The sequence below is a fragment of the Amblyomma mixtum genome, chromosome 1 (assembly GCF_055824585.1).
Source record: "Amblyomma mixtum isolate Tamu chromosome 1, ASM5582458v1, whole genome shotgun sequence".
Classification (NCBI taxonomy): domain Eukaryota; kingdom Metazoa; phylum Arthropoda; class Arachnida; order Ixodida; family Ixodidae; genus Amblyomma; species Amblyomma mixtum.
Window position 1 is genome coordinate 267,369,303 of NC_143012.1, and position 25,849 is coordinate 267,395,151.

At 47.8% G+C, this 25,849-nt stretch overlaps 1 protein-coding gene across 1 annotated transcript; it reads left to right on the forward strand.

Moving 5' to 3' along the window:
• Positions 1-1,090: 1,090 nt before the first annotated feature.
• LOC149371624 (uncharacterized) lies at positions 1,091-21,206 on the forward strand. Its single transcript, XM_089585207.1, has 4 exons — positions 1,091-1,349; positions 5,458-5,603; positions 16,522-16,947; positions 20,823-21,206. Exons 3-4 carry the CDS (start codon positions 16,555-16,557, stop codon positions 21,159-21,161), a joined length of 732 nt encoding a protein of 243 aa, XP_089441333.1. The 5' UTR covers positions 1,091-1,349; positions 5,458-5,603; positions 16,522-16,554; the 3' UTR covers positions 21,162-21,206.
• The last annotated feature ends 4,643 nt before the right edge of the window (positions 21,207-25,849 follow it).

Below are 25,849 nucleotides of genomic sequence, written 5' to 3' on the forward strand. Positions count from 1 at the left end.
ACGGTGACCGCTCTGTACAACTACACGCACACGGTAAGCAGTTTCCATTGTAGGCCGGTCATTCATCTCCAAGTTCACGACTTTCGTGCACGATCCCGCGAAACAAAAATATAGCTACTCCCTATTCCTGACTTGCATTCTGTCTTGCTCCGAGTGCGTACCTGAGCGTGTGGTGCAGGGTGTATTTACGTAATGAGTGCGCGTGAGTGTGTCAGTGAGTGAGTGAGTGAGTGAGTGAGTGAGTGAGTGAGTGAGTGAGTGAGTGAGTGAGTGAGTGAGTGAGTGAGTGAGTGAGTGAGTGAGTGAGTGAGTGAGTGAGCAATTGTGTGCGTGCATGCGTGGACGTGTGTATGTGTGAGTGCCTGTGTGTACGTGTGTGTGTGCGCTCGTGCACGCGTGCGCGTGTGTGCATCTGTGTTTGCGCGTGCATGCGTGTGTATGCGCACGGCGTAAGCTTTCGTGCGTTCGCGTGTGTGTGTGTGTGTGTGTGTGTGTGTGTGCGTGTGCGTGCGTGCGTACGTGTGTGTGTGTGTGTGTGTGTGTCTGTGTCTGTGTCTGTGTGTGTGTGTGTGTGTGTGTGTGTGTGTGTGTGTGTGTGTGTGTGTGTGTGTGTGTGTGTGTGTGTGTGTGTGTGTGTGTGTGTGTGTGTGTGTGTGTGTGTGTGTGTGTGTGTGTGTGTGTGTGTGTGTGTGTGTGTGTGTGTGTGTGTGTGTGTGTGTGTGTCTTTATCCTACAGCGGCTCTAATCAGGTTGATGAGATGTTAACCAGCATTGTGTAGGGGATCCAATATCTGAAAACGGCATCCAAGTGTACGTACCAGTATAATAGCGTCTTTCTACCATATGAAATGCTTCACCTACGCAATAGTGGCCCACAGTTGGATGCCTTGCTGCCTGCTGGCGCCGTACCTTACCCGCCAGCACAAGCTAGGTGATCTGGCGGTACAGGCATCCCTCAATCGGCGGGCATTTCTAAACTTCGCCTTTCAAAAAAAAAGAAATGTCACCCTTGCCTGGACGTGCACCGCCTCCCCTCCCTGGTGGCCCACAGACACCGTCTTCGCGCACTCATTTCACTTTGTCCCGGCCATCGCTCCCTCTCCTCGCTCTTACGGTCTCGCGTGTGCGCGCGTGCAGTCGCGCAAATGTGACGCTTTTTCACGGCCGCTGCGTCCACGGCCGAGGTCCGGGTGTCGCGGCGGTGGCCGGCAGGCTGTCCGCCCTCCCGCCATTGTCCCTGGGCGGACCCCGGCTTTTTTATAAAGCGACGCCCCCAGCCCCGTATTTGCCCAGAGTGCCCCGAGACGCCTGCATGGCCGCCGCTTCAAGGACGATACGCACTCGCCACGGTAAGCGCGCAACCGCCGACGTCGTCGCTCGCCGGCGTTGTTAACGTCGGTGACTCGGCGTTGCGTAAGTTGTAACGCGTGCCACATTGCATGAGCGCGAAGCGAGCTCCTCGGCGGACGGCCGCCGATCGGTGGGCGTTGTAGTCGTACTTCGAAGTGGACGGCCGCCCAAGGACATTTCCGGAGAAGGATTTCGCCCGTATGGGCAGGAATTCGCAGCAAGCGCAAGCGATGATACCGCCGTGTAACTTGGCCGTCGGCGGTAAAATGAATGCAACTGAATATAACGCCTTTGTCAAAAGTGAACGGTTTGATTCTGAGCAGCGTAGTGGGGTTCTTGTAGTCCCTGTAGAAGTCCTGTCTTTTGACGTACTGGGAGCTAGACTTCATCTCCCATTTGTATGGAACGCTAGGGATGCTTGATGACTCACAAAGCATTGCCCAGAAGCAGACCCCTTGGGCTCTTATCTTTATACAAGGGCTGGACATCTAAACTTTATTTAATACAGCGTTATATAGCAATGGCATCCGCTGCGCAGACTGTATATCGCATGGCTCTTCTCAGTCTATACTGAGGCGTATTCCAAACGGTAATCGGGAGCAGCTCTCCGAATTCGCGAAGGAGCAAGATATTCGTCGCAGTACAATCAGAATTCAGAATCTCAATACAAATCGCCGTTTGAAACTCGCTATTCGGTTTCGCGGAGCAAGAAAACTTGCTCTGGATCGCCGATTGGAATACACCAGGAGTGACGGTTTTTTCATCACACATTGTATATCATGTATGTCCTGCTTGATCCGAAAAGATTCCTTCAATTCAAAAACCTCCGGCCACCAGGGAAAGGAACAGCCAGTTTTGAAAATATTGCTTCAGTCCCACCACTGAGTTTCTAGGCGCGCGGAACCCTTATTGTTGATGTTTCCGGGGTTGTTGATGTTCAATTGTGAACGTTTTTTTTTTCCTGATTCCATATTTTATCCGTTCATCATCGGTGGCTGCAGCTTGTGACCACAGGGTAATTGATAGAAAGCAATGTCACTTGTCCACTCTGTTTTCACTGGTGGGGCTTGCTTATGGCGGCATCGCAAAAGAATGGATCGAAAAAAGGAACCTTGCAAACAATAGTCCCATTGGCAAGCCGTTCCTCTCTCAGCACCATGACTTTGGTCACGGGTTCGTATTAACTGTTGTGAGCAAGTGTAGTGGGTTTTCTGCTTTTCAGACTGTGCGAACGACGCGCTCGAGCGACGTTGTGTTTGTGGAATTCTATTCCAATTCTATCGCATTATAATTTTTCACTCATTGTGATCGGCTTCAGAGTCGCCGCATCTAAGTTATCAATAGCGGGAATGGACGCTGAGTGCGGCCGATGATAAGCATGGAGTAATTGAGAAAAAAACATGAGTTTAGAAATACCACATGAGAGTCTAACAGTGTCCTAATGTAACAATGACTGTATATATAACAATATAACAGTATCACCATACAGCCACCCTGAAGTCGTAGTGGCTTAGCAAATCTCGTGCTTCATTTCGTAGACGCCGGCAAGTAAGACAAATATACTACTCTCAGCTTGGCGCTGCCTGAGGTATTCACATCTGGGACTACCTCGTTGAAAATGTCGCCACGTCATGTCAGGCATGCTGACCATCAGCCTGGGGAAGGTATTCACATCACGGATGGGGACGGCAAATAACAGGGGGATGAACTCTCCATAGCAAACCTGCAACAAACAGCGCCGTCGTATACATGGTACACCCATCTTCATGCGCATGTAGCAGAATAACAAGATTGTTTTGGTTGTTCAACGACGTGCCTTCGTGACTGGTACATCCGGACAAACAAGAACGTATTTGTTATGTTCCCACACGTCACAAATAGAATTCCTAAATGCTGCTCATCGTGGTAGGAAGTGCAAAGCAATTTATGCTGCGGTGCTTTTCTCTACGCACTCGTGAAAATGTGCACCTTGCGTTCCCAGCTCTCCTGCAACGAGTGCTGTGCAACTGGCATTAACTCTCAACAAATCAGTTGCATACTGACCGGAAGGCAGGAGAAACAATTAAGTGGTTTTTCATACCGAGGATGTTATGATGTAACAGCCGAAATTAACTAGAGGAGAGTGGGGCAAATCACTACACGGGACAGCAAGCAACATTTCAACGCGATAGAGTTAAGGCTCCCGTTTTGCACAAAATCCGGTGTCGTCGTCGTCGGCGTTATGAGCGAAAAATCCCCGGATAACCAACCTAGGTGACCCACCTAGGTTACGTGACCTTGTGGCGTCATCACAACCTGTCAACCGGATTGTGAGCAAACTGAGCACTGTCTTGGCAGGAGGCAGTTAAACTGCTGGTTGGTCACGAGAGGTTGCTCGGGAATAGCAATCTAGGTCCAATGAGCCCCACCGGTGGCAGCACCTGCCATCGCAGGGCAGTGCCGCATCGCTTAACCGCTGCACCACTGCGCAAGGAGTGGTATGAGGACTCCCAGGTATCTATCAACGTAAACTCAAGAATAGCGCAAATATTGGATGCCCAAAAATTAAATTTCTTCGCGAGAGTCACCTTTCTTAAACTGTTCGCGGCACGCGCACCCACGCCGCTTCCCCAACAAAGGTTACGTGAGAGTGAAACAGCTTGATCATCATCGCTAGCTGCCCTTGTACTTGGTGAATTAGGGCCCCGCCATAACTTTTTTTTTTTGCCGTTCCGTTGACTGAAGGCCGAAAACCCTGAACGAAAACGACTTCTTCGGTTCGTTACAAAATGTCAAAATGTTCGTTACAAAACTATATGGAGTGGCGGGCGGCATTTAAAAGGGTATAGACACCTATGACTTGAAGCGAGGTTTTTTTTTTTTTTTGACGAAGAGCACCACGCACAGAGGTTTTGAATACAGTCTCACATTATTTATGCCGGGGACAAGGTTTCATCAGCTGATCGTCAAGCCTCTTGAACACGCTATCCCGTAACGTGGGCCACAGCAACATATGTGGGTACTCCCATGAAACTGCCCCTTGCTGAATGATTCTAAAGTCAGCTTGGGTCAAAGGGCATACGCAAACCCCATTCCCTCTCACCGCACAAAGCAGACCCCCCCCACAGATGTGAATAAAAGAACGCCGACTGTGCTTACACGTATTTTTTTTTTGTGTGTCATTGCTCTTCTACGTTGCATAGATGTGGTCGCCTTAGTGCAGCGATCGGCATGCCTTGTTACGACGCGAAAGTACATTTGTATTTTTGTGTTTTTTCATGCACGGTTCTAATTATGATATTGTTGCCGTCGCCGGCGCGCTGGAGCCTGTTGCTTGTGCTCGCACCCTTCAGAAGGACTCCGAATCATTCGTGACCTAACCACTGCGTACCAACACGACAATCCACCTGCGCCGGTGATAGCACCAGGGCAAGAATGCAAGCATTCAAGGGCCTCGACGTCAATTCGCTGCGCACCGTTGGAAGCTGTGCAAGGTTCTCTGCTAGCTGTCGCGGTAGAAGAAGAAAGAGACGGAAACGACAAAAAAAAGTGAGAAAAAGAGACAACGAAAAAAAAGAAAACAGGAAATTTTTGTTCACAATTGCGGAAGCAGCGCCAAAAAATTCCCTCACGCGTCGAGCTGAAGGAAGCCTCTTTCCAAACACCGTCCTCTATCATCTGCGCGGAGCAACGAAGTAGAAGGCCGACGCGCACTCCGTCATGTTAGCGCCAGCGTCTAGCAACGATAGCTAAACAAAGGATCTTCAGCAATGATGGCAAAGCAAAAAAAGCGATTGGGTTTCGCTCCTCTCTCGTGTCAACATAATAGGTAACACGACCTCTCCGCGCAGCCGAGTCAGAAGAGGACAAAGCCAACGCGGCAAGAAAAGAACGGGAAAAGACAACGGCCGCGACCGTTAACTGAGGGGCTGCGCGCCTGGCGGCGTCTCTCATAATTGCAGTTCAGCAGCAAAAATGGCGTGATGATTTCAGTTCTTTCGCGGGCATTTGAGCCTTGCTTCTCTAGCTTTATGTCCCTTGAAGGAAGCCAAAGTGGTCACAGTTTTTGAAACCTTTAACAGTCTTCGTTTCTTCTCATAGTTTTTTTTTCTTCGTCCTCTCTTGCAGCTACCACGCTAGGGTCAATGCGCGAAAAGACCTTGCCTCGTCAACGTCTCCAATGACTGCACATCCTTGGAGCTAGGCGGTACTCTGTGCACATCTGAAATTCCACACCGCTGGGGGCAAGAGGACATCTGCGAAGATCTTAAAAGGTACGACAATCTTTTGTGCGAAAGCAATTCCTCTGTTTTTGCTTTATTTCAGGTGGCGCCATCAATCTCCTTACGTAGTTTGTTTTGTCTGTCCGTCTGTCCGTCCGTCCGTCCGTCCGTCCGTCCGTCTGTCTGTTTGTCTGTCTGTCTGTCTAAGCCCGTTGTGCTCTAAGCGGTGCGGGCCGGGCTCTATTATTTTACTTTCCTTTTAGACAAGCCCACCCTAACATCTCTGTCTGTCTGTCCGTCCGTCCGTCCGTCCGTCCGTCCGTCCGTCCGTCCGACTGTCTGTCGGTCTGTCCGTCCGTCTGTCTGTCTGTCTGTCTGTCCGTCTGTCTGTCTGTCTGTCTGTCTGTCTGTCTGTCTGTCTGTCTGTCTGTCTGTCTGTCCGTCCGTCCGTCCGTCCGTCCGTCCGTCCGTCCGTCCGTCCGTCCGTCCGTCCGTCCGCCTGCCTGCCTGTCTGTCTGTCTGTCGTTCTGTCTGTCTGTCTGTCTGTCTGTCTGTCTGTCTGTCCGTCCGTCCATCCGTCCGTCCGTCCGTCCGTCCGTCTGTCTGTCTGTCCATTTGTTTCCTCCTTTATTTCTTTCTTTGCTTGCCTTTTTGTTTCTTTTGATCTCATTAGTTCCTTCGTGGAGCTACCTATTCATTTCGTCATGCGTTAAAACCAGACCACACGTATGCCGGAAACCAGGCTCACCTCACAATTCTGGGAACGTATCCTATATGCAGTCCATTTTCGGTTGTCCATTTCACGCCCATTCGGTCCTCTGTCATTGGTCACTCAGATATACTCGCGCCCTTCAAGCGCCTGGGGCAAGTCGACCCGGCCATTGGGCTGTTGGTGACCGGACTTAACCATTGGCTGATATTTGCTGCGATATGCAGCCACTAGTGAGATGCACTACAGCGCTTTGTCAACAGCAGGTTACCAGACCTGGCCACTGGCTGCCATTTCCTGCGATATGCAGCCTATGAAGTCGGCATTCAAGCGTATGAATACCACTGACAGGCGACCGAACGGTCGCGAAATGGACAACAGAAAATGGACAGCTTGTAGAACACGGCCCCTGACGTCAGTCTTTGGGAAAGAACCTTAGTCTTGGCAAAGCGGGTGCTTAATTAAAACCAGCGCGAAAAAATGCTGACGGATGCACAGAAGTGGGCCAGCTTGGGCTCTAACTTTCAGTTTAATTCCCTAACAAGCCAACGAGCTTTATAAAGTTGAAAGTTTCTGCTTGTCCTATCTGTATCTGCGTCTCCGTCCGCGGCGCAGGTAATGCAGGCGATGGTCAATGCAAAGTTAAACGTGTAGAAAATGTATATAACAACAGAGATTTAAATGGCCGATGATTGATTCTATTTCCACCTTATTTATACGATTGGTGCAGCGAGGAAGAATTTGCGCGTGAAAACGCTTCTAACGCTCTAATAATAGGCCTTTCCATTCGTATTCCACATGAAGAATGGTTTCCTAAGAATAGCCACCCGACGCGTCCGTGCCTTTTGGTTAGTCAATAGAAACGTTTGGGCAGTGTTGATAAATGGCGCAGATCTGCATTGTGACTCGCTGCTCTTGGGTTAGCGGTAACCATCGGGTAATATTTCAGTGTGCCATTAAAAGAAAAGTAAGATATAGTGCAAAATATTATATGTACTGCGAGCCAGAGCTTCGAAGAAACTGGTACTGCGGCGAGATCAAAATTAGAGCTGCATTATCGACGTCTATCTAAATCAAGCGACAGTAGTTTTTTGTTTCATGTTATAGTTTAACAGCCCTGTGAATGTTTATTGATCAGCTAAAAACCGCTGGAAATACGCGGTAAGCGTGAGTAGAAAAGCTGTACAGTGCAGAGTGACATTACCGTGACTGCATATTCAAATGCAATTGTTTGCAGTAAATATATATTCTCTACTACAGGGAGAAAGTGGAATCAAACTTCTCTGCCCCCATTCCTTTAAATGAGGTAATTTGTTCCTCTTCACAGAGAGACCTGAACGTTTGGGTGTAGGTATTGTCGTACAAGAGCCGCACCAATTAGCGGAGATACGGAAACTGATTCTGTTGCTTGGCTGCAGTTTGCAGCGTCATGTGCCTAGCATAAAAGTACGCTTCAACGTCAGTCGGCAGATCTGCAAGTCACAGTAGCGTGCATCGCGAACGCTATACATCCTCGCTGAAAGCAGGTGCTGTTTAGCGTATTCGAGCCAGTGAGCCTGACGCCTCACTGATAGATCGCAATTATGCAGTTATAACATGTTCGCTCTTACATGTATATCATCCCCCCTTTGCCCAGTGGCAAAAATAAAGGTATTCAAAATAATAAAAACGCTCTGCAATGATCATTTCTGTTCACTTCACTGCGATCCAACTCGAGAAACAAAACCACATTTTCGTTCTACAACACTGCACTTTGAATCATTCCAGGCCTGCTTCTTCTCAAACGTTGCTGTTGCAAAGTGTCCATTGAATATTTTTATTTTGATATTTATAACAAAGGAAGGCTTTCGTCGTAAACAGATGTTCGAAAAATTTTAGTGTCTGCACTAAATGTAAACAAATTTTGCTGTTGGCACAGAGTAGCACATTATAAGTATCTAGATCCAGAGGGACGTTCCTGTCTTAGACAACAGTTTATCTTTCCAAGAAGCCGTCAAAAAAAAAACTGCGTGAAATGTCAGCTTTAGAGGCCGTACGACCGTGCAAAAACATGTACTGCTCTTACTGGGCGCTGTGGAAGTAACTGAAACTGTTGCCCCGACTCCTAAAGCATTTATATAACAGCAGCATGTTTTGACTAACTCTCGCTGTGTTATTTTCCCACTTCTTTTTTTTTTTGTGATGTCAGTACAGCGTTCCACCAGAACACGCATTTCACCCACGTAAAACTCGCTACAGGCGGTATGAAAAGAAGCCTCCTCCTCGAGTCGGTCTCCTTTCAGCGGACTGTCACCGATACCTGTGCGCGCGCTCAAACAAGAGCCGTCCTTTCGCTGGCGCATATTCATCGCGCTTTAAAGGGGCCATTGTTCGCGGCCGGATATTACATTACGCCGGCGTCAAATCCCTGTGCGACGTATCTGGGTCACGTAACAGCGGCGTCGCTTTATTCGCCGGTTGCAAAAGTCGGCCTCCGCAGCGCAGGTCGCATTCTTTCCCTCGCAGACAATCGTCGAAGGTCAACGTTTCGATACCAGATCTGCGCTGCGTCATAGAATCAAAGAACTGTTGTTCTCTCGACCCAACACACGATGTATGTTCGGCCAGTTTCAACGCAAAGCCCGGAACGAATTCTTTTCGAGGTTCAGGGGCCGAGTGTTTGCCTTGAAGGTAATAGCTCGCGTTCTTGCAAGTTTAGCAATACTGAATTTAGTAACATCATTATTATAATGAGGAAGGCTTTACAGAGGCCTTGCATGTTAGTACGGGGTGTCAGTCGCAACCAATCGGTGAGAGTTGTTCTCAGTATAATGTGTCTGTTTATTAGTATAGTGCGACGCTCGTACCAATGTTGATAGCACCTTTATTTTTAATTGTTTTTAAAAAGGCCCACTGTAGTAAAACAAATAAAAAAACTACCTGTACATGACGCCGGTTAATCGCAGAGCGAATTCGAACAGATTTTGGTTAGGAACGAAAGCAATTGCTCTGGTCAGTTCAGCTAGTCAAAGGCACAAGATTCAGTGCCCCCGTAACTATGGGGGCATTGATTATATAATCAGTTATAATAGTTAGAACTTTAATCTATAGTTATCATTCTACTAATTATGTCATTTAATACTGATCAGCGCATATTCGCAGATTAAATCCGCATTCTGTATGATGAGACGCCGTGATGTTCACACCCTGCCCCGGAAAGTAGACAAAACTGTCTCGCCCAAATATTTTATATTCGAAATCACCCATCGGATATAAAAAAGCTACGCGCGCATCAAAAACCATGCGAAAGAAAATAAAAACAAAGATTACACGCACGCCTTTTATGCACACGTTCATAACGAAAAACATACAACGGCTACATACCGGCAATATCCACTGTAAGTGCTGACGCAATAAACGGTAAGCTAGTCGCAAGATTCCCCCACTTTGTGCAGCAGCTGGGAGGCAAACGAGCATCGGCTTCAGGACCTCGTAGTGGGTTTATCCGCTAAAAACAAAAAAAAAGGATATGGCATGAAGACACCGCGGTGCGGTGCGCCGTGACATTCCAGTTGTGGCCCGGATGTCGCTGAATTTCGCGTTGCGTTGTCCTAACTCTGGCGTCCAAATTTTAATGCGATAGTATGATAGTTGACTTCCCATCAAAACATTGCCAATGTCCAAGATGAAATTCGCTGATTGGATAAAAGATATCATGAGACCTTGTGACGTCCTCGCAACCTGCCCTGATCAGCCACCCTTATTGGTTGAGAGAGGTCACACGACCTTGTGACGTCATCCCAGCATACCCACCATGGCAGGTGGCAGGCAACCTGGCCACTGGATTGTGAGCAACATAATTTCTAGAGAGCAACCTAGAGATAGAATTGAAATCAAAAATCCAAAAAAAGAAAAACAAATTACGATACATGTAAATGTCAGCGCCGTGACAGCATAACACAGTCGCAACAGAAGCTGCGACAAATGTGAAATCTGATGTTATCGCATTCCCCTCCTAACGTGGCTTAAGCGCTCTTACAGGTGAACAGTGCGCATGCGCAGAACGCAAAGGGTGTGCGTAAGTCCCACGAACGTACAAGAGATTCGGATTTTACGTTGCAGTCTTTGCGTTGCTTGCGTAGGTAACGTTGACAACATGGCGGCGCCTTGTCCTCCGCTTCACGGTGTAAACAGCTTCGTCGCTAACCCCTCGACGCGATATCGTGCTCTAAACTGTTGTACTCGCCGTCAATTTACACATTCTTACCTTCGCATAAAGTTTTAAGCCACAAATATCTTCTGTTTTTCAGTTCGGCTACCATAGTTGAGCTATCTTGGTTCTGGCTCTCGTATTGGAGTTAGTGCACTGCACGGGCTCGGGTCAGCCCGAAAGCCCGGGCCCGGCCCGGCCCGCGGGCCGGGCCGGGCCAGGACATGATTTATTTTGCCGGGCCTGGGCCGGGCCCGGGCTTGAAGTTGCGGGCCCGGGCCGGGCTCGGGCTTAAAGCTGCGGGCCCGAGCCAGGCTTCGATCCGTGCAGAAACGGCTGATGTCCGACTTTTCATTCAATATTGTAGAGTGAAGTGCAGAACTGCGGCATTGAAGCAGCGACACGGATGAGCTATGAGTTATAGTACGCGCTGAGAAAAAGACTAAGCTTTATTCATTGATTTATTTATTTCCGCGCCGCGGTGCAGTAAGAGTAAAATTCAACCGTCCTTAATTGGCCATTGATCATTCGCGTTCCCAAAACATACCTATACACTATTAGAAATGCATTAGGGAAGAACATATTAGTTTAGGACGCTTATGGTCTTCAAGTACATACCATGAAATACTCAAGCCTTTTAAAGCGAAAGCTTTACTACTTGCACTTTCAAGCCTTTGCCGTGCGACGGCGGTGCACATGAAATGACCTTTCGCATGACCTCTGTGTGACGTCACGCCGAAGAGCTGGGCGACCATCTCGCGCCGTCTGCGAGTAGTGGCGGCAGCCACCACCGGCGGCCTTAGATTAGATGGGATTTGACTAGATTGGATTAGATTGGATTGAATTGGATTTCGTTTGATTGGATTGGATTACATTTGATTGGATTGAATTGGATTAGATTAGATTACATTAGATCACATTACTTAGATTAGATTACATTAGATTAGATGAGATTACATTAGATTAGATTACATTACATTGGATTGGATTTGACTGGATTGTATAACCGATGCATCACCACAAGTATAACCACAAGCACCACCACCAGCTACACTACCAGCCGAACCATGGCGCAGCTGTGACTTAACTAAGCTAAGCCACAGCGAATTTTAGCTTTTCGTTTCTGCTGAAAGGTGACCAGTTCGGCTATGAGCTCAACCTGTGAGACCGCGTTCAGTAAAAAAATGTCATCCTACTGCTTGCTAGGCAGCTTTAATATTTATACTTTGCAGGCGGCAGAATATAACTGATTACAATCATGGGGGAACGCAGAGTAGACTAATACGCGTGTATGCAGCCCTTTTTATTTGGCTCTCGGAACTTCCGAGTTTAACTTTGCCCACCTACACGATATCAGTCTCCAAAAGACGGGCCTGGCGAGAACTACTCATCACTTCCTTCTGGGTTAAAAAGAACCAACTTTCTTTAAGCCAAACTGCGGTTTCAGAACCTTTGTCGGCCAGTTCCTTATCGGTGTAGTAGCAGTCTACTTGCTCAGTTACTGTGAAACGGGCCGGGCCGGGCCCGGGCTGAGCTTCACTCCGGCATTCACGGGCCGGGCCGGGCTCACTAGAGCGATAATTTAGTGGGCCCGGGCCGGGCCCGGGCTTGAAGCCGCGGGCCTGGGCCGGGCTCGGGCTTCAGGTCGCGGGCCCGGGCCGGGCTCGGGCCTCAAATTCAGGCCCGTGCAGTGCTCTAATTGGAGTGGCCACAGCCGGACTGGAGAGTGCGCCGCCGCAGATGGAGTACGGCTGTGGAGTGGCTACAGCAGTGTCTCTGTCTGTTAGTAGTAGATGGCGCTAGGAACAACGCGGGGCACGCGCGGCATGCGTCGCGCACATGTAACTACGGGCTTCAAACGACATGCGCGTAGGCCACGTAGACTTCTCGCGCCTGCGTACGTGAAATCTGCACGTACGCGAAACTAAAACCGCCTATTGTGTACGTTAGTGTATGCGTAACCTTTTTTTTTTTTGCGTACGTATATACTCACAGCTGTAGGACACAGTTTAGCACACACACACAGAAACATAAGCATACGCGCACGCACCTACAGATAAAGTGTTGGCTTGATGAAAAGAGAGCTATAGCATAGCGCTTCCGGGTTTACATTTCCGCATGCCTGGGCAAGACTGGCTACTGCTACGCATGAACGGCCATTGACATCCATGCATATAATACCGTTGTGTGGAGTCAGCGTTATCTCGCGAACTGTAGATATTCCATGATTTGTGCACTAAATTAGCTCGCGCCATTGCAAAGCTACCATTAATTGAAGAACTTCACGTGACGATGTTCACTTGGCACCCGACGCGCACGAGCTGACTGTTCGCCACCGATTTTAGGCTTTCCGGCTAACCCTTTGTGTTTTCGGTCTGTCTCAAGGTGCCGACCGACGGGATACGCGTGATGCAGGTGGTCTCAGTTACTCTCCGATTACGCGCTTTATTAGGCCTAGACTTCAGCGTTTCCGGCAAAATGTTGCTATATATGGTATATAAGCTGCTACGTATTCGTGTAATGTCAGGTACGTCGCCTCGCCAAGGCTAAATTACGGTACACTCCTACTGTAGTGCACTCAGCCGCTACATTTTATTCATTTACTTGCATATTCTGATTATTCTACATGGAATATATCGAAATCGCGATGTACATGATGGTGGTTTCTGCATGGGGAGGGGGGGGGGAGTAGGAGGGGGAGTAAGGGAGGGGGGGGGGGGTCGTCATTTGGAGAGTGGCTTCATGGCACGTGCCGCTAGATTTTGTCTTTTTTTTTGCGCAAGAACTTTGCGGGTAAACCTCCGCACAAGAATATCGTTCATGCGTAGAGATTACTATATCTCGCGTTAGTGGATGTATTCTTTTATATTACTTCCAAATCCCCCCCCCCCCCCCCCGGGGGGTCTACATTACTTATTTTATTAGCCTGCCGTATTTTTATGGTGTGTGGTGGCGCATGCGCAATCGGTTCCTTTGCTCACGGTAACGCTAACCACAACACAGTAACCTTGTAATGCACGTCTCTGAAGTGCACAACCAGGTTGTTTCTTGACCGACTGCCAGCGCCCTGTTCGAACAATAGATTCCTTGTTTTAGAATATAAATTCAAATGCATACCAAATCCATTACCAAGGCATCTTTGTAAAAAAATGCTCCGCTCGTTGTTCACAGGACGGCACAACGAGCGTCTTGTTAGCCACTGAGATGCTCAAACGAACGACAAAATCTCGCAACCCACAAACGCAGTGGCTCGCTATCAGCCTGGGTGTCCGCAATGCACCCACCGTAGAAGTTGAAGAAGCCGCAAAGTTTCTCCCTGCGCATGAAGCCTGCATTTAAAACACGATCATAGCGACTCAATCACTCTCACTTCTACGAACACGGAAGCGCTCGGTACAAGCTTTGTAACACCTCGTGGTGGAGCAGCGCAAAGGACGGGACACAAGAAACAAGGAAGGACGTACACAGGCGCTGACTATCAACAGTTGATAGTCAGCGCCTGTGTACGTCCTTCCTTGTTTCTTGTGCCCCGTCCTTTGCGCTGCTCCACCACGATGCAACAGCACCAACTAGCCCAGCAACTTGCTCTTTTGTAACACCTCTTCTTTAATCAGCGATAATCCAGGGACGACTACAAAGCGAGTTCATTCATGGGCTGGTTATTCCGCAGCCGCTATCTGTTAGGAAATTTTAATACTGCTTCATAACTTCGCTCGAACACTAATCAGGCATGCCTGTGTTCTGCGAAGGCGTGTGCCAACGTCACTGTACGTGTGACGAAGTGAGCCGCTCATATTGTCTTCAGTTTAAGGAGAAAAAAATGCAGGAAAATCTGCAAAACACATGAAACTGCTGCGTGCATGCCTTCCTACCGATTCATCTTTCAGTTGGTGACGGATTAACTGCGGCTTTGCTCTGGTGTTCATCTTACGGGAGCTCCCAAAATCTCAAGCACTCTATCGAGGCTACTTTCTTTTAATGCGTTAGCATGAAAACCCTCATCAGCGCAAAGCGTGACCTGACCGGCTTTGGCGACGGCGTGTGAAGCCTTGCGGGGAGGAGACAACGTATGCAGACTGAAAAGGGAAAGGGCAGGTCCGTGGGGGGCGACTCTACCTCTCAGTGGCGAAGGGATACGGCGTAGCACACTGCGGTTGCTAGATAGGATCGGGCGAGTGGAGTGTGGCATGAATCACATGGCCAGACATTAACCACGTTTACATGAATGCGACAGAAGCCTACAGGCGTCCACTTTTTGAAGGAAAAAGCAAAAGAAGAGAGTAGAGGACGAGTCGTATCTTTCCTTCTCAAAACCCGCTCTTTCTCTCGAAAAGGTGGCAAGCGGCGTTCTGTCGCATTTATGTAAACGCGGTCTAGGGGGCCTAATTCGCATACAGCCAAGCTACGCAAATCGACCGTCATTTTTTTTTTCGTCTGCTCCTTCTTCCTGTTCCTCTTTTCCAACTTACCTGGGCAAGTTGAATAGCCTATACTTCTTCCTATGCGGCCCCGTATGCAATGTTCGCTGTACGGGTGTATGTACGCACTGTGCTCCTGTGAAGACATGGGCGCCCTTTTAATATTGCCCAGTTGAGCTGTGTCATACGGACTCAAAAGTGTTAGCGTGAAAATTTGGCACGAATGCAACTTGCATTTTTGCTTCCTCTGCAGCCCAAAAGTCAATACATAATTCTTCCCTCCACTTATTGTTACGGCATGATCTTCGAAATTTCCGCAATCGCGAGCACACAACGATGCAAATCTTAATTTCTCCTTTCAGTGTTAGGTGCTCTGCATATAGTACGGAAACACTTGCCATCCGCTAAATCAACCCCACCTATCCACACCACGGAGCTTGTTCCACGCGAACTGTGCACACAGCCCGCAAGACTATAGGATAAATTACGTGGGCTCTCACGTTTCAGTGGGTCACCTGACGACATCCGACAATGTTTAAAGCCCGCGTGCCTTTGCTAGCCTGTAGACCTCGTATTCTGATTTAGGAACTAATCCTTACGTGACAGAAAGTCTTCTGTGGTATTAGAGCCCATACTCGATACATTTGACTCTATGCTGCAATCTCATTCACAGCGGGTGGAAAGACTTGAGAATACAGTTTGCTGTGGAGAATTTCACGCTGTCCAGGCTGATATGAATAGAACCCTCATGGGCAGTGTTCTTCAACGCAGATTTAGGCGTTCCTTCGGGCTCTGAATAAGATTCTGAAACCTGGTCCTGAATAAGCTTTTCAGTTTTGATGACAAGAACCACAGGCACACACAGAGCAGCGCGAGCTCGCAGGGCGAAACGTCAGAAGCGTTTCTCTGCATCCATGTCGGGGTTTTCGTCAGAACTTAGCGCATTCACAAATAGTAATTGGCATGCAACTCCAGCCAGCCTCTGTCATAGCTTACATGAGAAATCTGCAGCCTGCTATTCTACACGCGTTGATATTTTTTTTTTTCCTAAAAATTGGCGTCACACAGAGAGCTTTGCTTTGGTTTATTGGTTTATTGTGGTTTAACGTCCCAAAGCGCCTCAGGCTATGAGGGACGCCGTAGTGAAGGGCTCCGGAAATTTCGACCACCTGGGGTTCTTTAACGAGCACTGACATCGCACAGTACAAGGGCCTCTAGAATTTCGCCTCCATCGAAATTCTGCCGCCGCGGCCGGGAGCGAACTCCCGTCTTTCGGGTCAGCAGCCGAGCGCCGTAACCACTGAGCCACCGCACACAGAGCCGCACAGAGAGGGTCGAAATACTAGTAAATATGAGCTTTGCCCCCTGTGTTTTCGTCCTGTCAATGTTGCGCTAATATAGTGCGACATCATTAATTCGAACTCGCTCAATTAGTGCTACTTGGTGTATAAGAACGGCCTCTTTATTCCCGTTGAATATCATACATGTATCACATTCCTCTTAAATCGGACTTCTCATATTTCGAACATGATTCCTGGCCCCCTTCGAGTTCGGATTATCGATATTAAAGTGCATAACTGCGTACTCTTCAAGTATGCAGAGGCAGTTTTCTTTACTGATTGCATCGACGACACCTCTTTCTCACATCTGCAGGGACGGTTCATCCAAAGCGGAAACACCGGCGATATGGAAGGGTGGGCGTCCGGGCGCGAGGCGGCCGTTCCCCTGCTAGCCATCGCCGTGCTCCTGGCGACTGCGTCATGCGGAGCGAGTGGGATATCGTCGTCCACCGCCTCGGGCACCAAGAAGACAGAGATCTGGCAGATCGACCTGCTTCCCGGCAACGGAGGTGGCAATGGCGCTGGCTTCGGGCCAGTTGCGCCACCAGCCCCGCCGCCGCCGCCGCCACCACCGCCACTCGGTCACCACCACGTCATCCACTCTTTACCACCGAGCCACAGGGGCGGAAACATTGGTGGAGCCCATGGCATCGGGCTGCATACGTTCTCATCGGGTGGCGGGGATTCGTTTGAACAGCCGCTGCCCATCCACACCATAATGCACACGCCGTTGCAGGTCGTAAGTCGAGATCTTTTTCTTCATCGTTTTTAACTCGCCGGCTAGACGGCGTTTAGGGAGATGGAGGTCTAACGGAACGCACTACATTGTTGCCGGAATAATAGCGCAGCAGCAAGTCATTGGTGTTATAAGTAATACGTGTGCCGTTACCCAAAACTCTGTGATTTTCACCCCTTCCGTGGTCACGTGAATACGTTATAGTCACTGATCACAGAATCCACGAGTTGACCTGCTTACATACTCACGTGGTTCAGGTGTCTGTGATCTAGACTACAGGTAGGTGGCTGTTTCGGATAGTAGTGAAAGCGGTACAACCACACATCAGTGTCGTTTCTTCGCCCCAGGGGAAGAGAAAAAGAGTTTGGATGTTTGTTGGAGTTGTGTTTTTTATTGTTCTTTTGTGTTTCCCCTCAGCGGCGTCAGCGCAGTGTTAACTACAAAAGAGTGTAGACACTAAGGAGCAACAGCTTGGGAGTCCGTTTATGAAATTCGACGACCGCGTTTTTCATCATCATTACCTGCAGCCCATTTTCAATTATCATTGACAGCAGCTTTAACACCTTATGAGCCCGTCAGAAATGCCGCATTTCAGCGGACGACAAATCCAGGACACCAATCTGCTAGCTTAGTTTTCGATACCACTGGAATACCAACTTCGCGGAGTCCAAATTAATCCGGAGCGATAGGTTATGACCACATGTTAGAAAGGGTTGGCAGTTGGCATTTGGCAGTACTCTCATATCCTGAACGGCAGTTTACCGATAACCTTCAAGAGAAAAGTGTAACAGCTGCATCTTACCGGTACTCACCCTACGGGGTAGAAACGTGGAGGCTTACGAAAAGGGTTCGCCTTAAATTCGAGACAACGCAGCCAGCTATGGAAAGGAAAACAATAGCTTTAACGTTAAGAGACAGGAGAAGAGCAGAGTGGGTCAGGGAACAAGAACATCCTACTCCAAATTATCAGGAAGAAATGGGCTTGGGCAGGGCATGTATTCGGAAGGCAAGATAAGCGCCGGTCCTTAAGGGTAACGGAGTAGATTCCGAGAGAAAGCACGCGTAGCAGGGGGCGGCAGAAAGTTATATGGGCAGGGATAAAGTGACCACGACTGGCACAAGACAGGATTAATTGGAGAAGTATGGGAGAGACTTTTGTCCTGCAGTGGGCGTAGTCAGACTGATGATGATAACGATCCTCATTCTTCGGTTGGCCGCCACGTAACAACATTTTCACGCGGCGCCTTAGAAATAACGACACGCCTCCTTACCAGGATAGGGCTCAATTAAGCGGAAATTTACATTTTTTCAACTTCTCACTCTTCACGAGGAAAAAATGGAAGCATTGTTTTCTGTTGTTGCGAGGGAGACTAGTGATACATAATAATGTGCCAATGCGCGTAGTAATCTCGACAAAACTCTCATACTACCCGTCTACCCGGAAGCAATGGTGACATGCAGATAGTTGAAGCACCTCGAATTGCAAAGCAAACTGTTGACTCGGTAAACGTGTCCCTTCAAAAAAAAAAAAAATAGAGCTCGGTGATAGAGACAATGACAATAACGGTAGGCTACCGTTGCAAACAGAATGGCTGTGGCTCACATCCGGCCACTGTTGAACCAGGCGAGCCGTCATGCGCTTTAGCTAATTAATTCAATGGCTATTGCCAAGGTTACAAAACACCTCAACCAAGGAGGAGGAGAAGGAGGATGTAGAAGAGAAAAGGCAGGGAGGTTAACCGAAAGAATAATTGGTTTGCTAGATCCACGCCCACTCACGGAAATGAAGATCCTCGGCCCCTGGCCGCGGCGGTCACCTCAACCAAATCGGTGTTTGAACCCTTTGAGGTGCTGTCGCAAGCGCGTTCCAACTCTTTCTCCGATAACACAGGGGTAAAAATGCCAACAGCTCCGCATTGGTATTCTTGGCTGCAGCCAGAAAGGGACTACAGTTCAATCTTCATAACATCATCATACGATTTCAAATTTCAAAGCGATAGGTACGCGCAGGCCATTAATAATAGAGTATTAACAAGGGCATGAAACAGCACATTTTATTATTCGGTATGTAAAAAAGAACACGCAGAAGTTCAACAGCAATATGAGCCAACTTTCAAATACACTGTAAAGAGAAAGGAATCAAGAGGGAGAAAACTGTCCTTTAGCGCCCTCGCTCTTATAAAATGAAGTGCGGTAGAGGACCACTTACTCCTTTTTTTACTCCCGTATAGGCGTATTCGTGTTTAGAGTGTAGGCACGAGCACATCATTACGAAAAAGTAACGGTTTACTAAACTAAGCAAATTATACGTTATGTATCCACTGTAGGTGTGAACCAGAAAGTTAGTGCAGTAGATCTGATATTTTATTCCAACGATGTTGAGCAGGTCATCGGCCGCGAGTAACGCAGGCGGAGTAGCTGGTAAAAGTAAAAGTGGGCGCCTTTATGGAGTTCAACGCCCAGATTAGATCAGGCAAAAAGAGGAAGTGTTCCCCACATTTGCGCCCATGGCTCGACGACGAGGGCGATAAGGGCAAGAAATATCGGTCGTACCTTTTTATTTTATTTATCAATACTGTAATCCCCTCTGAGGATTTTAGCAGGGTGGGATACAATGAATACATAATGAAAACAATAACACAGACAAAACATATAATACAAATTAGATCCATGGAGCGTATAAACAGTTAAAGACAACACGTTTCTAAACAATTCCTAAAACAAATGCCGATAGTGATGATTTTGAAATTTGATCATTGGTTAGAAGATTCCTTTCAGTTACTGTTCCATTCAGTTACATATATGCCACAGTTACCTAAGGCATATATGTCTGATTCCTTGCGAATGCGGAACGAACAGTGAAGCGAGCATGGCACAGAACCTAGGGTAAGCTAAAATGGAAATAATAAAGTGATTTTTGGTTTCCGGCTAATCTCGAATGCCTTAAACATCCTGAACTTTATTCAGTGTCTCAAGTACTTTTGCGCACTTTATTAGAGGCAGACCAGCCCGGCTTTTAAAACCAAGTGGCGTGCAGGCACGCCCGATTTCTTTGGAGTGTCCAGTCGCTTGTATTTTTTTTTTGTTCTCGTTAAGAATGGGGTCGAAACCTAAGCTGAGAATTTTTATAAGCTGAGTTGCTTCTTCAACAGGTATCAGGAAAATCACGAAAGGTACAAGGCATGTTTTATTAAACGCTGACGCATTTTATTTTCTGCTCTTTCCTCCTGTGAGACTGTAAGTTCATCACTCTTAGATGGTTAGTTGGAAAGTTTTCTTTTTCTTCGGTCGGGCGTTTAGAATAAACCCGTAAGGCCGTTTGGACCACATGCTTCCGCAAATAGGCTAAAGACGCAGGCTGTGTTCGAAAGACCCCGACACTTCGTGCGCGTACTTACAAGACTAAGGTAGCTACTACCATAGTCCTTCAATGCTACTACTGAACCTTTCGTGCGCAGATTCCCGCCTAAAATCAGTTCTTAACGACTCCTTTGTCAAATCCACTGGAGAGAGAGGAATCGGTTGAATGAAACATGTGGGATATAGCGTAAATAACAAACATAGACTCGCCAAATCCTTCAAAAAAGGAAACGACGTTTCCTTTTTTGAAGAATTTGGCGAGTGTATGTTTGTTATTTACGCTATGTTCGCTCCTCGCCAGACGGTATTCCGTCAAACTCTGGCCTAAACATTTGGGATGTGTTAATGAATATTTTTTTTTATGCTGCGATCCCCTGCTGTACCACCTACTGGCGCTGTGGTGCGATATGTAAATAAAAATTAAAATTACAGCACTTCATGGGGTTAATAATCATTATGTCGTGAGGAAGCCTAACAATCTCATCTTGCCCCTTTCCCACCCGCTGATCTGGACACAGGAGCAAGGTCCCCGCTGGCCTTCGAGCTCATCTGACTGCGCCATGTCCTCCAAAGAGATGGCGGCCCTGGCTCCATTCGTCACCCTGGTGGTGGGACTGTCGGTGGCGCTGCCCATGCTCATCATCCTGTTCGCCGCCAAGATGTACCTGTGGACGCAGTTGACGGGAGGCGCCAACGGCCCCCAAACGGTCACCACGAGCGTCGGAGGTGGCAAAGAGGAGGTGCTGGCACGGCGGCTGGCGGACGCACTGCCCACATTACAGAACGCCATTGGCAAATACGTCTTCGACGGCCGGTCCGTCGGAGCCCCCAAGAACATGACCACGAAATCCATGTAGACAAGCGTTGTCTCTGCAGTCTCTCTTTTCTCACGCATTCGTAGTTTGTTTGTCGTCAAAACGATGACGCACCAACGCGTTTCCTTGTGCGGGTTATCTCGCCTGATTAGTTTATGGCAAGTCCTAGCCAGCCACTGTTTTGTGAACAGTCAACAAAGCCGTGAACAGAGCCGTGCTGAGCTTTGCTCAGCTTTTCAAGGCAGCGAGACAAGATCAGGCAAGGCAAACAACAATGATTCGCCCCTCAATATTGTAAATATCTGAGAAAAAAAAGGTATTTCGGCTATCTAAACGCTATCATCTGTGGGACCTTGGGGCCAGCCGCGAATCTAGCTATTGTGGCCATAGACAAAGCGATTACTCTTCAAATGAGATCAAAGGTCCCATTGAGTATGTAATATTTGGATCAGTAGGCCATGCGAACAAAGCCACTTGGTCAATGAAACTAGGTTTACTGACATTAAATTTAATTAGTTTGCTGCCAGTTCAGCAGCCGCGGTGGTGGCTCAGTGGTTATGGCGTTCGGATGCTGACCCTTAAGACGCGGGTACGATCCCGGCAGCGAAGGTCGAATTTCTATGGAGGCAAAATTCTAGAGGCCCGTGTACTGTGCGATGTTAGTGCACGTTAAAGAACTCCAATTTGTCGAAATTTCTGGAGCCGTTCACTGTGGCGTCTCTCATAGACTGAGTTGCTTTGGGACGTTGAACGCCCATAAACCATGACGACAGCAACACGCGTCTCCATCCTTTCAACATCGCAAAAAAAAGGTAATTGTTTGCAGTGGTTAAACACTGCAATAAAACCCACGAATGTCATGCTTAATGCTGCTCTCAGCATCTCAGCATAATGAGAGACTCGAAGTCGCTGTGTTTTTTTGTCCGGATAATAGAACCTTTTGCAGCTATACCATGCACCCCTCCGTGAGCAGAACTTGCAAGATATGCCGCGTTAAACTCAGCTAACCAGAAGAGTGGAGAGTTTCCAAGCGGCATAGCTAATCGGCCCAACATTGGAAATGTATTGACAAAGGCCGGACCTCCATTTACAACCCTAATAAACCAAACCAAACCATTTACAGTATTGGGCCGATTACCTGGGCTGCTTGGGTTGGGCTTGTTCGTTTGAGAACATGATAGAAAAAGCCCTGATACATACGAAACACGATACAACTAATGCGCTGACTAGCCATGGTCCTGAACCATGATCTTAAACCAACAAGTCCAACTCTCCAGTCTTCTGAGTTTCTTTTCTTCTACATCGGGTCCTTTCGCTTCTGTCGTTACACACGCTCTCCACAATCCTTCCCTGTGTAGCTAGTCAGCGCATGTGTTGTGTTCTTGCTTCCTCCTGTGTCAGCGCTTTTTCTACCATGATCACTTAACCACTAGATGTCAAGAACGTTTGCCGTTACGGCGTTACGTGAATTATTTTCCAGAGGTCAAAGTAAGCTACATGCGAATATATTCATTTGCCTTATCTGTATTGCGTAGTAGTAGGGAATAAAAGGACAGGGCTTGTATCATGCTAAACTCAGAAACTGCCACACTGGGCAGGACAGAAGGTGATGAACAGCGAATCTTCAAGGGACACAGACGACAAGTAGAAGCTGAACTGTGTATAAGGTACCAAGCTCTAATCACAAACAGACCACTCTTTTCTAAAACAGAGTTGTTATATGCTAGAAAATCTATTAAAAAAATCGAAATACAAGTGGCGCCAACACCGGCCACTTTCGCAAGTAAAATGCGTGCATAGAAACCCTTTTTTTTTTACGCGGATCCCAGAGGCTTCACTACACCGCCATTCACTTCTCAACGGACGCAACCCGCCTTTTTCGGTAAGGACGTGATGAGCTTGAATCGACACGCGGCTAGATATTTAAACAAAATATTTCCGCGTATAAATGCGTCTTTTGTTGCCGGACAAACGTCAGCATAGCCATAAAGAGCCAGGCAATTGATTTTTAATTACAACAAATAATCGGAAGAAGATGCCTGCGCGTCCCTTTAACTTCGGGATAAAAGCACGATGTTCGTCCATTGCGGTGGTCCCGAACAGGTTTCATTTCTCTGCGGAGCAGCAGCGTTCTCTCAGACTTCGCTTATTTATTTTACAGAGGTTTACATCCGGTCGTCGAGTTGCAACGCGCGAAAACAATATGAACTCAGATTAACAGCCGCAGAAATCTTGCAATCTGTCCCCCGTCTTGAAGACCAGCTGGAGTCAGCACCGAGGGGGAAATGCGAGAGCCTTCTCAGATTGGTCTCTCCCAGCTCACCGACCTACTCCTGTTTGCTCTTGGGTTAGATGGCCTCGTTATCATGTAGATTAACCTGGGATGCAGACATTTTTTCTTTTTTTAAAAGGGGTGCGTGCTAGAGGATAGCTTGCTCCTTTTTATGTGTAGCATATTGCAATCACTCAGTTCAGCCCTTGGGCGCGGCCAGGCAGCCACCAAACCACGTGACGTGACGCCACGACAGCCGGAGGAAAAACCGTAGGTAAAGATGATGGCGATTCTTGGTGAGAATTGCAAACACAGTAAACAAGAAAAAAAAAAGAAAAAGAAAACAGAGAAGAAATGAAAAAAGAAAAAAAAAGAAAAACAAGAACGGCTGAGCATGGTGGCGGTGGCCACCGCCCCGTTTCAAAGGGGGCGCTCCTATCCATCCATCCATACGTCACGGAGGAAAAGCTGCTGACAAAATCGAGTGCCGCCAAGCAATATCTCGCGCAAAAAGACCGCGCAATATGCAACGCATTCTTGGCTTAACCAAGCTAAGCCTGGGCATCTTTTTACTCCCATATAGGCTTATTAGTGCTTAAGGTTTTTGCCGAATATTCAATGTCATTTTGTTCGGTTTCTATCGCTTAATCTCGCATCCGCAGTTTTTACAGTTTTAGTAGGCATAGAGGCCGGGCAGTCGGTCACGCTAAGTGGGTATATCAGTCCTGCCGTCTGAATGTCGTTCTTTCTAGAATTCAAGAGCAATAAAGGCAGCAGACAGAAAGGAGGACGACATGCGCTACTTGCAACACTTTGTTCACTTCAGAAACGGCTGTTTAAATAGCCTGGGGGGAGGGTGGAAATAACAGGCGACTGCTCATGCGCATGATCTCGAAGGCGGCAACAGGGGAGACGCAGGTGAATCAGCGGAAACTAAAACATATCTAAAAACTTACATCTTTCTCATGCATCATGATAGAAGGGATACTAACACAAACACTTCCACTCTTTCTAATTTGGTACGGATCTATCAATTCACGCGTGACTGTGTCTTTGCTCTTCCTAACAATGCTGGTTTCTTGAAGCCTTGGTTCACAGGTCTTCTTTTCTTCTTTTCCGCGACCCTTGCAGTGAAGCGGCAGGTTTGAACCTGTTTCGTTCTTCAGTGACAGTTCGTGTTCTTTTAAACGTTCACTAATACAACGGCCTGTTTGACCGATGTAAATTTGTCCACACGTCAGTGGGATGCTGTACACAACTGTTCAATTGGTTTCCAGGAAGCAAATAAAATTAAAAAAGTCCCAGAGTATTTTCAACAAAATCCCTTATAGAGCCATTCGGGCAAAACAGAAAAAAAATAATACTTTCGCCAATCGTCAGCGGGCAGTAAAAGTGCGACATGTAACTGGCTCCGTGCGTATAAGACGAATGTGTTTTCATTGCATAGAATAGGACCCAGCGGAAGAAGCATCCGCTCGGAGGTGTCAGTAACCAGGCGATGGTAATATGGTCTGCTTCTCGCACCCCTCCCCCCCCCCCCCCCCCCCTCCCTTCCTTCCACTATCCTGATGTCGCTGCTCATCGAGAGGTCATCCGCCAGCGGGCACAAAGCTGGCGCGCGCTTGGTATTTCCCTGCCCGACAACTCCTAATCACGCGATGTGTTCGGCCTTGGCCCGTGTTGCCGTTGATAATACGCGAGGCGAGACAAATGCGTGCGCCGTGGCATATCCCGCTGCCCTGCACGCATCAGGAACAACGTGGCAGCCGTGGCAAAAACGACTTTGGCTGAGAGGAACGTGAACCCAGAGTGTAGCTTAGGTGCGAGCTAGTTGGTGATGTACACTAGGTGCATATTGGTGCCCTGGATAGTACAACTTTTTTCACGATGGTTAGGAAAAGATGAACAACACGTATTGGCGCAAACTACCAACCGCCGATCTCTCCAGCAAAAGCCAGGATGAAGAGCGATGGCTAGTCGACCGGGCGTACAGAAAAGCAGCGGCTAATGGAGCCCTAGACTTTAGCCTCACCCAGAAAGGTCACCAATATGATGCAGGAAATAAAAAGTGTATTGCTATTACTACAACTACAGATGTTATATTCGCCATTTCGAGGAAATGACACGAAACCAAAAAAGTAAAATATTTTTGCTTCACAAATACATTTTTATCCACGTTGACAAAAGGGTATTTTGCTTCGGATTGAAGAGGATAGTCTTTATCAGCTTCTTCCGAAAGTGCCATGCGTTGTAGGCGTGCAGAATTTTCTCTTGTTCTCTTTTTCTCGCCAAGCGGCGTGCGTGCGTGCACGTGCGTGTGTACGTGTTCGCGCGTGCGTGTGCGTTTTTTATTGCGTTTTTCTCTTTTTTTAAGATGAACCAGGCTACCAGACATCGGTAAGCTAGCCGCGTCTTTTATTTTTTTGAACAAAATAAACAACATTAAATTTTCAGGAAA